Source organism: Eleutherodactylus coqui, chromosome 4, assembly GCF_035609145.1.
Source record: "Eleutherodactylus coqui strain aEleCoq1 chromosome 4, aEleCoq1.hap1, whole genome shotgun sequence".
NCBI lineage: Eukaryota > Metazoa > Chordata > Amphibia > Anura > Eleutherodactylidae > Eleutherodactylus > Eleutherodactylus coqui.
The window spans coordinates 112,328,057-112,341,053 of NC_089840.1; the positions used below are offsets into that span (position 1 = coordinate 112,328,057).

At 43.6% G+C, this 12,997-nt stretch overlaps 1 protein-coding gene across 1 annotated transcript; it reads right to left on the minus strand.

Annotated features, from left to right (window-relative positions):
* Window positions 1–2,541: 2,541 nt before the first annotated feature.
* On the minus strand, window positions 2,542–9,301 carry LOC136626520 (probable G-protein coupled receptor 139). Its single transcript, XM_066601573.1, has 2 exons — window positions 9,229–9,301; window positions 2,542–3,500 (listed from the first exon to the last, which is right to left on the minus strand). The coding sequence occupies exons 1-2, from the start codon at window positions 9,299–9,301 to the stop codon at window positions 2,542–2,544; spliced, it is 1,032 nt and encodes a 343-aa protein (XP_066457670.1).
* Between the last annotated feature and the right edge of the window lie 3,696 nt (window positions 9,302–12,997).

Sequence of the window (12,997 nt, forward strand, 5' to 3'; positions counted from 1 at the left end):
ACCGTGTCATATCACACAGAACACGGACACTCGTCCGTATCCCAGGTGATGTGTGCAAGACTCGCATGAAAATAGAACATGCAGCAGTTCTTCCACCCCGCAGCAGTGCAGCGAGAAAAAGTAAGGAATGGGTTCTATTTTTGTGCAAGTTTTATGCATTGCCCATGTGAATTAACCTCTAGGCCTCATGTCCACGGGGAAAATCAGGCCCGCTACGGATTCTCCATGGAGAATCCGTAGCGGGTCCCTCCTGCCCCGCGGACATGAGGCATAAAAATAAGAATTAACTCACCTCTCGCCCGCTCCGGATCTTCCCTTCGCCATGGCTTCATCTTCTCTCCGTCGTGGCAGGATCTTCTTTCTTCGGCCCGGCGGATGCGCAGGGCACGTCGGTTGCGTGCCGAGCGCATGCGCCGGCCCGAAGAAAAAAGATCCGGCCGCGACGGAAAGAAGATGAAGCCGCGAAGAAGGGAAGATCCGGAGCAGGTGAGTATATTCCGATTTTGGTCTCCCGCGGATCCGGACGGCTTCCATAGGCTTCAATAGAAGCCTGCGGGAGACCCGCACGAAAATGGAGCATGGTCCATTTTTTTTCATGCTCCATTTTTTAAAAAAAACAAAACACTTTTATTGACCATCCACGGGTATTTATCTACCCGCGGGTGGTCAATGTATCCCTATGGGATGCGGATCCGCATGCGGGTCATCCGCTGCGGATCCTAATTCATAATTTGCCCGTGGACATGAGGCCTTAAAGAGATTCTCCTGTCACAAATTGACTAGCAATAAATAACATTACTACACTTTTACAGTATTTCATAGCTTCCTTTGGCTTGTTTGAGGTTCTCCGTCATCTTTGTACCTCAATGGCTGGAGCTACACCCAACTGTTGTGTGATAATCTCAAACCATATGAAAAGAACTCGCACAGGAGAAGAACCCCTTCATGTGAATGAGTTAACTCACACAACTAATTTTTCTATTGAACAATTAGTCTGACTGCATGTCCTATTTTTGTGCTATTCTTGTTTAACCCTTCAGTGAACAGCCTGTTTTTTGCTTTAAGGACCAGGCAATTGTCATTGCTGCATTGCAAGAGCCATAACTTGTTGACATAGTCGTATGAGGGCTTGTATTTTTGGGACAAGTTGTATGTTTAAATGGCACCACTTTGGAGTACATATTAAGTGTTGTACAACTTGGTAATACGTATTATGTGCTGTTTTTTATTCTCTTTGTTGTTTTATCTATTTAAATTGGCTCTGAGGGGAAAAATTCGATTTTTTTTAAACAGGGTTTTTAACCTCTTAAATTAAACTTTATTTAACTTTTTTATGCTATTTTGTAGGCACTTGAAGTTGTGATAATCAGATCGCTAGGATAGCACACTGCATTACTCATATAGTGCATTCTGCTAAGCCTATCATACACTGCAGAGGTGGGGCCTAATAGGCAAAGTTACATAGCAGACATGAAGACCTTTGTCAGGCTTCCGGCTGCCATGGGAACCAATTGTTACCTTGCAATCACACTGCGGGGTGCTGATGGGTGACAGAAGGATCCAACTCTCCCTGTTACTTGTTTAAATGCTGTAGTAGCTATTGATTGTGGCAACTAAGGGGTTAAACTGCCAATATCTGTGGTTTCTCCACACCTAGCAGTTAGAGCAGAAGTCTCAAAAAGATGTATGTGTAGGTTAAAATTCCATTTGTGAGGTCAGTAATAAGGACTATTGGCCATCACTAAAGGGGTTAAACTTAAGACATGTCCATTATTTTGGGAGAATGAAAAAAAAGGATGACACTCTTATGCCATACCATTTGTATGGGAGTGTAATGCATGTTACTCTATAGACTCCGTAGAAGAAAAAAAGACAGGAAGTGCAGAGCTGTGAAAAACAGGTATAAAATGGATGCAAATCGCATGCAAAATAGTCAGTTTTTCACTATCTACACTATTCACTATTTCAAAATCACAGTCGTGTGTGTGAACACAGCCTTAAAATAACATCAAAAGCACTTCATTAGCACTGATAGCATCGCAGCTACAGCCGTTTGAAGTACAACCAGCTCTGGTCATCCAAAGCCGTAATGTTCTTTTCCTGTACAACCAACATAGCTCCTTGTAAACTGTTGGGGGTGAAACTAATACTACTGCCTATAGTATAGTATAATTAATAGAGATGAGCGAGTATACTCGCTAAGGCACATTACTCGAGCCAGTAGTGCTTTAGCTGAGTATCTCCCCTCTCGTCTCTAAAGATTTGGGGGCCGGCGCGGGTGACGGGTGAGTAGCGGGGGGGGGGGGGGAGAGAGAGGGAGAGAGAGAACTCACCTCCGTTCATCCCCACTCTCCCCCGCCGGCCCCCGAATCTTTGGAGACGAGCGGGGAGATACTTGGCTAAGGCACTACTCGCTCGGGTAATGTGCCTTAGCGAGTATACTCACTCATCACTAATAATTAATGTAGGGAGCAGATAAAATGAAATTGGGAGGGTTTGCTTAAAAATCTAAGAAGTTAGTGGCTGCATCGCATGGTGCGGTTACCCCAGACGTGGTATATGATTCGAGGAAAGCATACGAGATACGACGGGGATTTTAGTTTGTAACCCGTCATGTTTGTGAGGGTTTATTGATTTGATTAGCTGTATAATCTCCTCTCTAAATCTCGACTGTGTACAAGCATACAGGTACATGTTGACTGCAGCATTGGTGAGGTCGAGCATTGTGCCGATGTCTGCAGCTATATTTATACCTTTGCTATAATCATTTCTATCTATATCATAGTGCACAGTTTTTATAAGGATCTGGGTAACAAAACGTGTGGTGCACAGATAGGAAAAAGTCATGGAAATGCTCACTAATAGCACCACGGACTTCAGCCGCTGGTTCTTTACCATAACAAATGCTGAAAAGCTCTGGCGCTTTTGCCGCATTTCACCGTGCACTTTGTTGCTTTCGCAGATCTGCTTTAAGATGAATCCGTTAAGTGTATAGATGATAACCAATGGTATGATGTATACAAGAGTGTACTGAAACCATACCATACCATCCACGTGACGCTTTGGCAACTCAGCATTGTAAACACATTTAAATCTATTAGTCCCATTCATTGGCTTTGACTCATTTGACCAAATATATGGAATCGCCAATAGGTGAGCACAGAAAAAAACAGCCACTATTAGGGAGAGTGTGTATTTTTTAGTACAAATCTTGGGTTTCACACGGACAGCTCGAATCGCGACAAATCGTTCAATGGTAAAGCAGACAACCAGCCAGACAGAAGTGTTGTAAGAACCGTAAGTTAGTACATCCCGGATCATGCACCAAGGCTTTCTACTCCAGAAGGGCTCTTCAGTGTAGACTTTAAGGATTAGTTCAAGTATGACAATCTGGATGAGAACCATTGTATCGGCCACAGCAATTGCCATCATGTAACAACGACAAGAGGGTGAAAGTCCACAATTTCTTCTCCAGAAAATCAAGAACGTTAGGAGGTTTGCTGTGAGATTTAAAAAAACAATTTCTATAAAAAGCAAAATTAAAAATGGAAACTGATAAAATGCATTCTTAAAGGGCCACTCCAGTGAAATTATTTCTAATTCATTATAGACGTTGTCCTCTACTATGTACAGTATGTCAGCTAGTAGTTCCTGATTTAGTTATTCCTTTTTGCCTGAAAATTCCCCCATCATGTGATGTCATTGTGATCATCAGAGAATTACTTGACTTTATGTTCTCTCAAGAAATCACTTTTTCAGTCAGCATAATTCCTATGTGATATTACATGGACTGTACCACCCAGGTTCTTCACAGGGGGAACAGAAATGCTGATCCCAGTAATAGATGATAATTAGAAGTTCCTGTCACACAGTTATAATAAAGATGATCATAGTTCATCTTCCCCGACTGTATACTTATGGGCTGTACTGAAGCTTTTTTAGGTGAGTACAGAAAGTAATAATAATTACAGTGCTCTCCAAGAAGATGGAGATAGTATATGCTCTAGCTCAGTGTTTCTCAACTCCAGTCCTCAGGGACCCCCAACAGGCCAGGTTTTCAGGATTTCCTTAGTATTGCACAGGTGATATCATTATTGTCAGTGCCTCAGACATTGCCACAGGCATTCTTACTATAGGATATCCTGAAAACATGACCTGTTGGGGGTCCCTGAGGATTGGAGTTGAGAAACACTGCTCTAGCTGGTCATGTGGTGCATCATGGGACTGATAACACAACAGAGAAAAAAATCTAAATGGTGACGGATAAGTATTAGACGGGATACTGCACCGCATGGAAGTGAGTGCAATAGACATAAGAGACATCCAGAGTATGACAAGCCATCAGGTGAAGGTTGCAGTGATGGAGATAAGTGTTCTTAGAGTGGCTCTCTAAGTTAACAAATCATTTAATGATATGCAAGGGGTGGACAAAAATATGGAAACACTGTACTAAATGCATGAGATTAGAATCATTAGCACTAAACAGCCCTTTTGAACCCCGCTTGGCTGATAGCTTTCCCGCCAAATTTATGTTTACTTCACCTCTTGCCATGCCCTGGGTGGTTTTGGGAGCCAACTGGTAACAGCAGCTGAGTGGCTCAAACCCCTGACCAATTGAACCTTGTTGGTTGGGCAGATGTGAACATCTGTGTCATACTACCTCCACTTAAAAATCGGACTCTACATGTCTTATTGAAATATGATTTATAATCCCATGCAAATTAAAGCATACATTTGTACGGCGTTTTCATATTTTGTCAACATCCTGTATACATTCTTTCGTAGGACTATATCAAGAACTGGAGACTAAACACTCTTTTACAAACAGCGACTATTGTGAACTGTCGGTCACCCGATCATAGCTCCATGTAAACAGGGCAGTGATCAGGCAAAGAACAAACAACATCACTTGGCAGCACATCTACCTGTGGGAATTTTTCCCCCTATGCTAGAAAAGAGGTTTTTTTGCCCTCTACTTATTTTGTGCATCTTTCCATATGTAATCCACTAAGGAAGCTATGCTCTCCTGCTGTCAGGAGCTGCTGACCTCTTGTGTGCCAGTCGGCAGCTCTGTCCGCTAGGCTATACAGGTCTTGGACAGTTCCCTTGCTGAAACCTTGCCGTGTTCTGTATTTCCCAGTTACCTAGTGCCTGCCTCCTGATCCTGACCCGGCCCCTGTTTCTGATTGCACTTCCTATATAAGCCTAGCCCCGCCACTCCTTAAGTGCGTGGTTATTGTGATCCACCACCTTGATCAAGCTCCTCTTTCTCCTGCTCATCTGAAATTGTGCTCATACTTACTGCTGCTGCCCTGTGGCTTCCATTAGACTACGCTTCTGTCTCATCCCATTGTACTGCATTCTGTGACTTCCTAATAACGACTTCCGGCTTCCTTGACTACTCTCAAGTGACCGGCTCGGCTACCAAACCTGGGCTCCAATCTAGCGCCAGTAAGACTTTACAAAATAATCACACCCAAAAATGGAGTCTGTAGTGACCACGCTCAGGAAACAAGTCACAGAACTCGAGGAATTTTGTGCCTCCAACCAAGAAAAGATCATTGGTATGCAACAGGAGATCGAGGGGCTACAGAGGCAGCTCTTGGAGATGCGCAACTCTGCGGAAATGTCCGCATGCCGCTGCCAGCCAAATTTGCAGGTGGCCATCACCAAAATTGGAGTTTCTTAAATTGATGCTGGATTTATTTCCAAATGCAGCTTAACTCATTTATCTGTGACCGAAAAAAGGTATTCTTTATTATTAACCTTCTTACTGACAAGGCAATTGCCTGGGTCTCTCCATACATAGAGGCTGGCAGCAATCTCCTCAACAGCCTTGACCCCTTCATGTCCGCTATGGGTCAAATCTTCGATGGTCCGAACCGCTGTGCCACGACCATAGGGAGGTTGCATAGTCTATGACAAAGGAGACATTCTGCTGCAGAATATACGGTAGAATTTTGTCGTAGGGAAAATGATACCACATGGAATCCTGCTGCACAACAGAGCCAATTTCGCTGGGTATTATGTGAGTGGGTAAAAGATGAACTTGCCAGAGTGAAGACTCCGGATAATGTGGAAGACTTTATCCAGTTATGCATCCGGATTGACCATAGACTTTTCGAGCTGCAATAGGAGAGATTGTAAGGTTCGGACACCAGCACCCTGTACTCTTTCAGTCAATCCACATTTAGTCCCCACCCAGGGACTGAAGCTGCCCCTGGACCCTTGCAAGTGGATGTCATCTGAAGACCTCTCTCTATCACGGAAAAAGAAAGGCACCAGGCTGAAAATTTGTGCCTCTATTGTGGGAGCTTGGGACATTATGCCCTAAACTGTCCAAGCAAGCCCCAAAGGACTCTGGCCTCAGCTCAAGCCATGCCCATGGCCAATCCAGCCATCATGAAACAAGGGGATGCCATCCAATACCTTTGTACCAGTAATTCAGGATAGTTTGGAAACCCTTCCCCTGCTTCACCATTTTGTCCTCCCAATTGCGACTATAACAGGCAATCAGAAGACTCACTGCTCAGCAATGTTGGATTCAGGAGCTGGGGGTGGAATTAATGAACTTGGAACACGATGCCAAGCTCACCCACGGGGTTTGCTAAAGCCTCTTCCAGCTACATCCAGGCCATGGGGATCTATATCCTTGGACTTGATAGTGGATCTGCCCCCCTCGAAAGGAATGACTACGGTCCTTGTGGTCATGGACCGACTTGCGAAGATGGCTCACTTCATCCCCATAGAAAAGACTCCCACTACAACGCACACTGCGAAGTTAATGATCCGGGAAATTTTCTGACTACATGGAATTCTGGATGATGTGTTCTCTGACAGGGGGGTCCGGTTCACCTCAAGGTTTTGGAGACAATTCTGCATGGCCCTAGGTATTACTGTATATCTCTCCTCTGCCTTTCTTATCTGCAGTCTAACGGCCGGACGAAAAGAACAAATCAGACTTTGGAACAATATCTCCACTGCTTTATCTCCCATCTACAGGATGAGTGGGTGGATTATTTGTCAACAGCAGAGTTCACCACAACAATGCTCAACAGGGTTCAACCACCCAGAACCTGTTCTATTCCAACTAAGGTAACATCCCATCTTTATTCCTTGCCTCTCCATCAACACTCCGGTCCCATCGGTTAACCATAGACTGACGGCGTTAACAGAAACACAGAAGCAACTAAAAGCAACCTTACAGGAAGCCCGGAATACCTATAAGAAGGCGTCTGACGGTAATTGCCAAGCAGCTCCTACCTTCCAAGTTGGTGAAAAGGTGTGGTTAGCATCCAAGAACCTAAAGGCACAATGTACCCTCTCCCAAATTTGGGCAGAGATTCTTGGGACTTTTCCCATTTGCAGCAAGGATCAGCAAGGTGGCATTCCAGCTGAAACTCCAGGACAGCCTGAGCATTCACCTTGTTTTTCATGTTTCCCTACTAAAGCCTTTTCATGAAAATACTTTTGTGGGAAAACATCAACTGCCGCCTCCTGTGAAAATTCGGGGCCAGGACAAGTTTGTTGTAGAGAAGATTCCAGACTCCAGACTTCAGAATGGTAAAATACAGTACCTTGTGAAGTGGCAAGGATATGGGCCAGAGCAGAACTCATGTGAGCAAGAGAAAAATGTGCATGCTCCGAGGCTCACAAAGGAGTTTCACAGGAGATACCCAGGGAAATCTGCACTTGAGATAGCCGGAGGCCATCCACAAAGATAGGGGTTACTGTCAGGGTTCAAACCCATGATCTCTTGTGTTCCAGTCAGCAGCTCTCTCTGCTAGGCTATACAGGACTTTGACAGTTCCCTTGCTGAAACCTAGCCTTGTTCTGTATTTCCGGAGTTACCTAGTTGCTGCCTCCTTGTCCTGACCCTGCTCCTGTTTGCACTTCCTATATAAGCCTAGCCCTGCCACTCCTTAAGTGCGTGGTGCTCCACCACCTTGATGAAGCCCCTCTTCCTCCTGTTCAACTGCAATTGTACCGATACATACTTCGGCTGACCTCTGGCTTCCATTTGACTACGCTTCCATCTCATCCTATTGTACTGCATACCGATACCTACTGCTGCTGCCCTCTGGCTTCCATTAGACTACGCTTCCATCTCATCTCATTGTATTGCATTACGTGACTTCCCGATAAGGACTCACGGCTTCTTTGACTACTCTTCAACGACTGGCATGGCTACTACACCTGGGCTCCAATCTAGCACTGGTAAGACTTTACACCTGCTTCTGGTCGAGAGGCTTTTTGGTGGTAGTTAAAGAGGTTGTCCAACGACCTGAAGTTTTCCACTGTACACATAGGTGATAACTCTGTTTGACGAGGGCCCAACCACTAGGACCTCCACTGGTCAAGGTCCATAAATTAATGGGGTGGTCATCATGTACACGCATTACCACACCATTTATTTTAGAGGGACTGCCTTAATTTCATTGCATGGGACAACCCTTTTTTTATCCTGAAGATATTACCAATGCACCAGTTTTTTTTACTGGCAGAATACAGGCACAGATTCTGGCCTGAACAACGTGCACTAACAGCATTATAGGGACTGATAAGTTGGTGTGACCAGAACCCCATTGGGCCAGGATTTGTGGCCGTAATACTGATATGGAAATATACCTGTATTATGTGGATGTAAAACTGGCATTACTTGTGTATGCTAGAATGAATACTGATTCTCAGCTTTATATATGGACCTACAGTACAATTCTGTAGGATTCATCCATGAGTAACCAAGAACTAGGGTAGCAAAAAGATGCTATTTAAAGATGTAAAATGTAGATGGCACTGAATAAAATAGGCAAAGCTAACTGTATTTTCTCTTTATAATATAATCGCTGAGCTGTTACAGATAATGCATATATTAATGCACATATTAAAGTCCCAAAGCAAAAATACACTTTATAAAGATGAAGTAGAGACATCAGAACATCTAGGTATATTTCTCCTTGCTGTATTTCACAGTGGCAAAAACCAATGCCTAATGGTGTTGATGTTGCTACAGAACTTGGTGCAGTTTGCCACGGATCTGCGCTCAAATCCGTAGAAAACCATTGGCATACTGTTGATTTAAAATCTACAGTATATGTCAATTCCACATGGAACTTTTCTGCATGATTTGGATGAGATTTTTACAATCTCATCCATGTGGATTATGCTGGTGTGAACGTACCCTTATGGTTATTAAAATTAGCAAGGCATAATGCAGTTTTTACTTACATGGAATCCCAATAATAGCCAAGACTGGATAGAACACCTTCTGTAACGTTATCAGCCAGTGCTCATTCTTCATTGTGCAGCAGAAAGACATCAGTCACTGGAACAAAATGTTTAATCTGTCCTTGTAATGCTCTGCTGCTGCAATGTATAGTAGAAATTCAGTATTACCCTTATCATATATTTAATCAAATTGCAATTTGTAATTACTTCTGTAAACACAGAAACAATAAAGACTCAGTTAATTATTACCCATCATGATATAATTGAACGGGACCAGCACAGGCTGTATAGCTCGAATTCTCACTTTCCAAGAAGAAATGAGAGAGTTCTTATGAAATGAGATACATATAGAAGAGCTGTTTTTATATGCAGACCTCACTGTGATATAGTTTTAGGCAGGTGTGTAAATGTGAGTAAGAATACTTTTAAGAATAGAAGTGTTAATATTTTGTGTTGATTAAAATGTAAATGAGAATTCTAAATCAAAATTTGGTGTCACGGCCCTTTGCCTTCAAAACAGCATCAATTCTTCTAGGCACACTTTATAATGTCTGGGATTTTGTTGGATAAGGCTGCTATTACACAACAGAGCTTCTCTCCTGCGTTTTTGCAAAACGCTAATTGCAGCCGGCACTTGGACTCCTCATAGTCACTGAACCGAGAAGTCCAACCGTCAGCTGTAATCAGCACAGCTTCTCCTGTGTTTTGCAGTAAAATAACACTAGTGTAACAACAGCCTTATAGTCAAGTGTATGATTAATCAGTTATACCAACAAGGTGATAATGATAATTATTTTCATATGTAGGTTTGAGACAGTCATTAACTGAAACAGAAACTGCCGTGTAGGAGGCTTAAATTGTGTCAACAGCCAAATTCTGCTACAAACGGTGAAGTTGTAGAAGACAGTTTTATGTCACAGGTTATATAACATGACAAGACTGAGAACAGCAACAAGACAAAAAGGTAGTTATACTGTATTAGCAAGTCTCTCCCAGGCAAAGATTTCAAAGTAGACTAGAGTTTCAAGATGTGCTATTCAAGCTCTTTTGAAGAGACACAAAGAAGCGTCCAATGTTGAGGACCATAGATGCAGTGGTCAGCTAAGGAAAACTAGAGTAGTAGATGAAAAGAAGAATTAGACTCTCCCCGACAGCACCACCTAAGATTGCCTCCCACTTGAAAAACAAAATCGGGGTATAAAAGCATCCACCCTCCGCAGTGATTCTTAACAAACCGACAAGGGTAGGGACCAAATCTACAAAATACATATATTTGCAGAAAAATGGTAGGTAATATATGGGTATTGTCATTAAGACTGCTTGAAAACCTGATTACCGGTGAGTCTACTTCCTCTTTTCCCCAAGCTGCATGAAAGCACCATCACAGAAGTACCAATGAAACAAAGTTAAGGAAGGACTACTGGACAAGAAACTTTATGTTCAAAGACTAGGTCTTCATTTGCTCAAACATCTAGCCTATAATGTTTGGTAAAAGGTATGTATTTTTTCCAAATGGTAGCTTTACATATTAGCTCAAACAGAAGCTTAGGCCTGTTCTGCCCATGAAGTAGACAGGACTCTGGTAAAATGACCTTTATGGCCTTCATGAATTGGCTTACTGAAAGTTTTTGTATGCTTCAATAGTAGAGATGAGCGAGCTACTCGTCCGAGCTTGATACTCGTTCGAGTATTAGGGTGTTCGAGATGCTCGTTACTCGAGACGAGTACCACGCGGTGTTCGAGTCACTTTCATTTTCTTCCCTGAGAAATTTGCGCGCTTTTCTGGACAATAGAAAGACAGGGAAGGCATTACAACTTCCTCCTGTGATGTTCCAACCCTATACCACCCCCCTGCAGTGAGTGGCTGGCGAGATCAGGTGTCACCCGAGTATTAAAATCTGCCCGCCCGCGGCTCGCCACAGATGCATTCTGACAGAGATCAGGGACAGTGCTGCTGATGCCGGAGCTGCTATAGGGAGAGCGTTAGGAGTTATTTTAGGCTTCAAGAACCCCAACGGTCCTTCTTAGGCCATAGTCAGAAATCGCAGATCGCACCTATCTGCGATCTGCGATTCCTGTTCTCTTCTCTATATGCACTCAATGGGGCTGGCGGCAGCAGCGCCGACCCCATTTAGAACATATAGAAGACAAATCATTCTTCTCTGCAATACAGCAGGTTCCACTGAAAGCAATGGGCTGCCGGCGTGCTCGGGATGAATTGTCGGGAAGGGCTTAAATATAGAAGCCCTTCCCTGCAATTCATCCAGAAATGTGTTAAAATAAAAAAAATATATATACTTACCTTGTCCCGGCAGACGGAGTTCAGCGCGGCCGGCAGTGGGTGTGAAGGGGGTGTGAGTCAGACCTGCCTCTGATTGGCTCAGGCTGAGGTAAGTATATATATTTTTTTTATTTTTACACATTTCTGGATGAATTGCAGGGAAGGGCTTCTATATTTAAGCCCTTCCCGACAATTCATCCCGCGCACACCGGCAGCCCATTGCTTTCAGTGGAACCGGCTATAAGCATGTAACCCAGGAGAAGTGGCAGCGGAATGTCATGCAGGCAGTGATTGTGCTTTGTTGGAGGTAGTGTGGTGCTTAGCTAAGGTATGCATTGCTAATGACGGTTTTTCAGAAGTAAAAATTGTTGGGAAGGGGGGGGGGGGCACTCTTGCCGCTATTGTAGCTTAATAGTGGGACCTGTGAACTTGAGATGCAGCCCAACATGTAGCCCCTCGCCTGCCCTATCCGTTGCTGTGTCGTTCCCATCACTTTCTTGAATTGCCCAGATTTTTACAAATGAAAACCTTAGCGAGCATCGGCGATATACAAAAATGCTCGGGTCGCCCATTGACTTCAATGGGGTTCGTTACTCGAAACGAACCCTCGAGCATCGCGATAATTTCGTCCCGAGTAATGAGCACCCGAGCATTTTGGTGCTCGCTCATCTCTAGTTTGTACCATGTACTGGTTTCAGATGGTCAGGTTCTTCAGAAGAGAGAATCTGCTTCTCTTGGGCCAAAACGGGCCTAAAATGAACAGAGCACATTTTTCGCAAAGAAATTTATGGAGAACTCTGTTTATCAGAGAAACTAGAGGAAATTCATATACCAATTTGTGGCTCCAATCCTGTGTTAATGCATGCATTACAGTAGGGTGATCTCGTGAATTGAGAAAAAGGTGTCCACTTTTTTACCAAGTCCTGAAAGTTTTACTAGGAAAGAGATCATTTCCCTGGATCCAGTGTTTGGTGACGAAGGAAATGTGCCTTTGTATTTAGGGTTCCTTTTAGGGGAGTTGCTGACATGGTAAAAACATGCTGTTCCGCCCAGCTGAATATCTTTTGAGCAAGGCCCTGTATTGGAGTATGCCTTGTTCCTCCCCGTGGTGAATGCCAAATCCTGGTAATGTCGGTTGACTTCTGAAGGGGTTTTCGTATTGCATAAAGTTCTCTGAAACTGGAGGATTGATGCTTTATGTTCCAAGACCAAATCCCCTAAAAATAAAGGGGATTGTCTATCTAAGCCCCCCCAACCGTAAGAACTAGCATTCATCATGATTTGAATCACGGGATCTTGAAACCAACTGACCCTCCCCTCCTCAAATTGTTGCTCAATAGCCACCAGCACAGAGAATTTTTGTTTTTCAGTCTTCCCCATTATCTTCTCATCTAGAGAAATTTGTTCCCTGTTCTATGCAGAAAGAATTTCATTCTGGAGGGTTCTTGTATAAATTGGGCCGATGTTAGCACTGGAATTCAAAAAGAT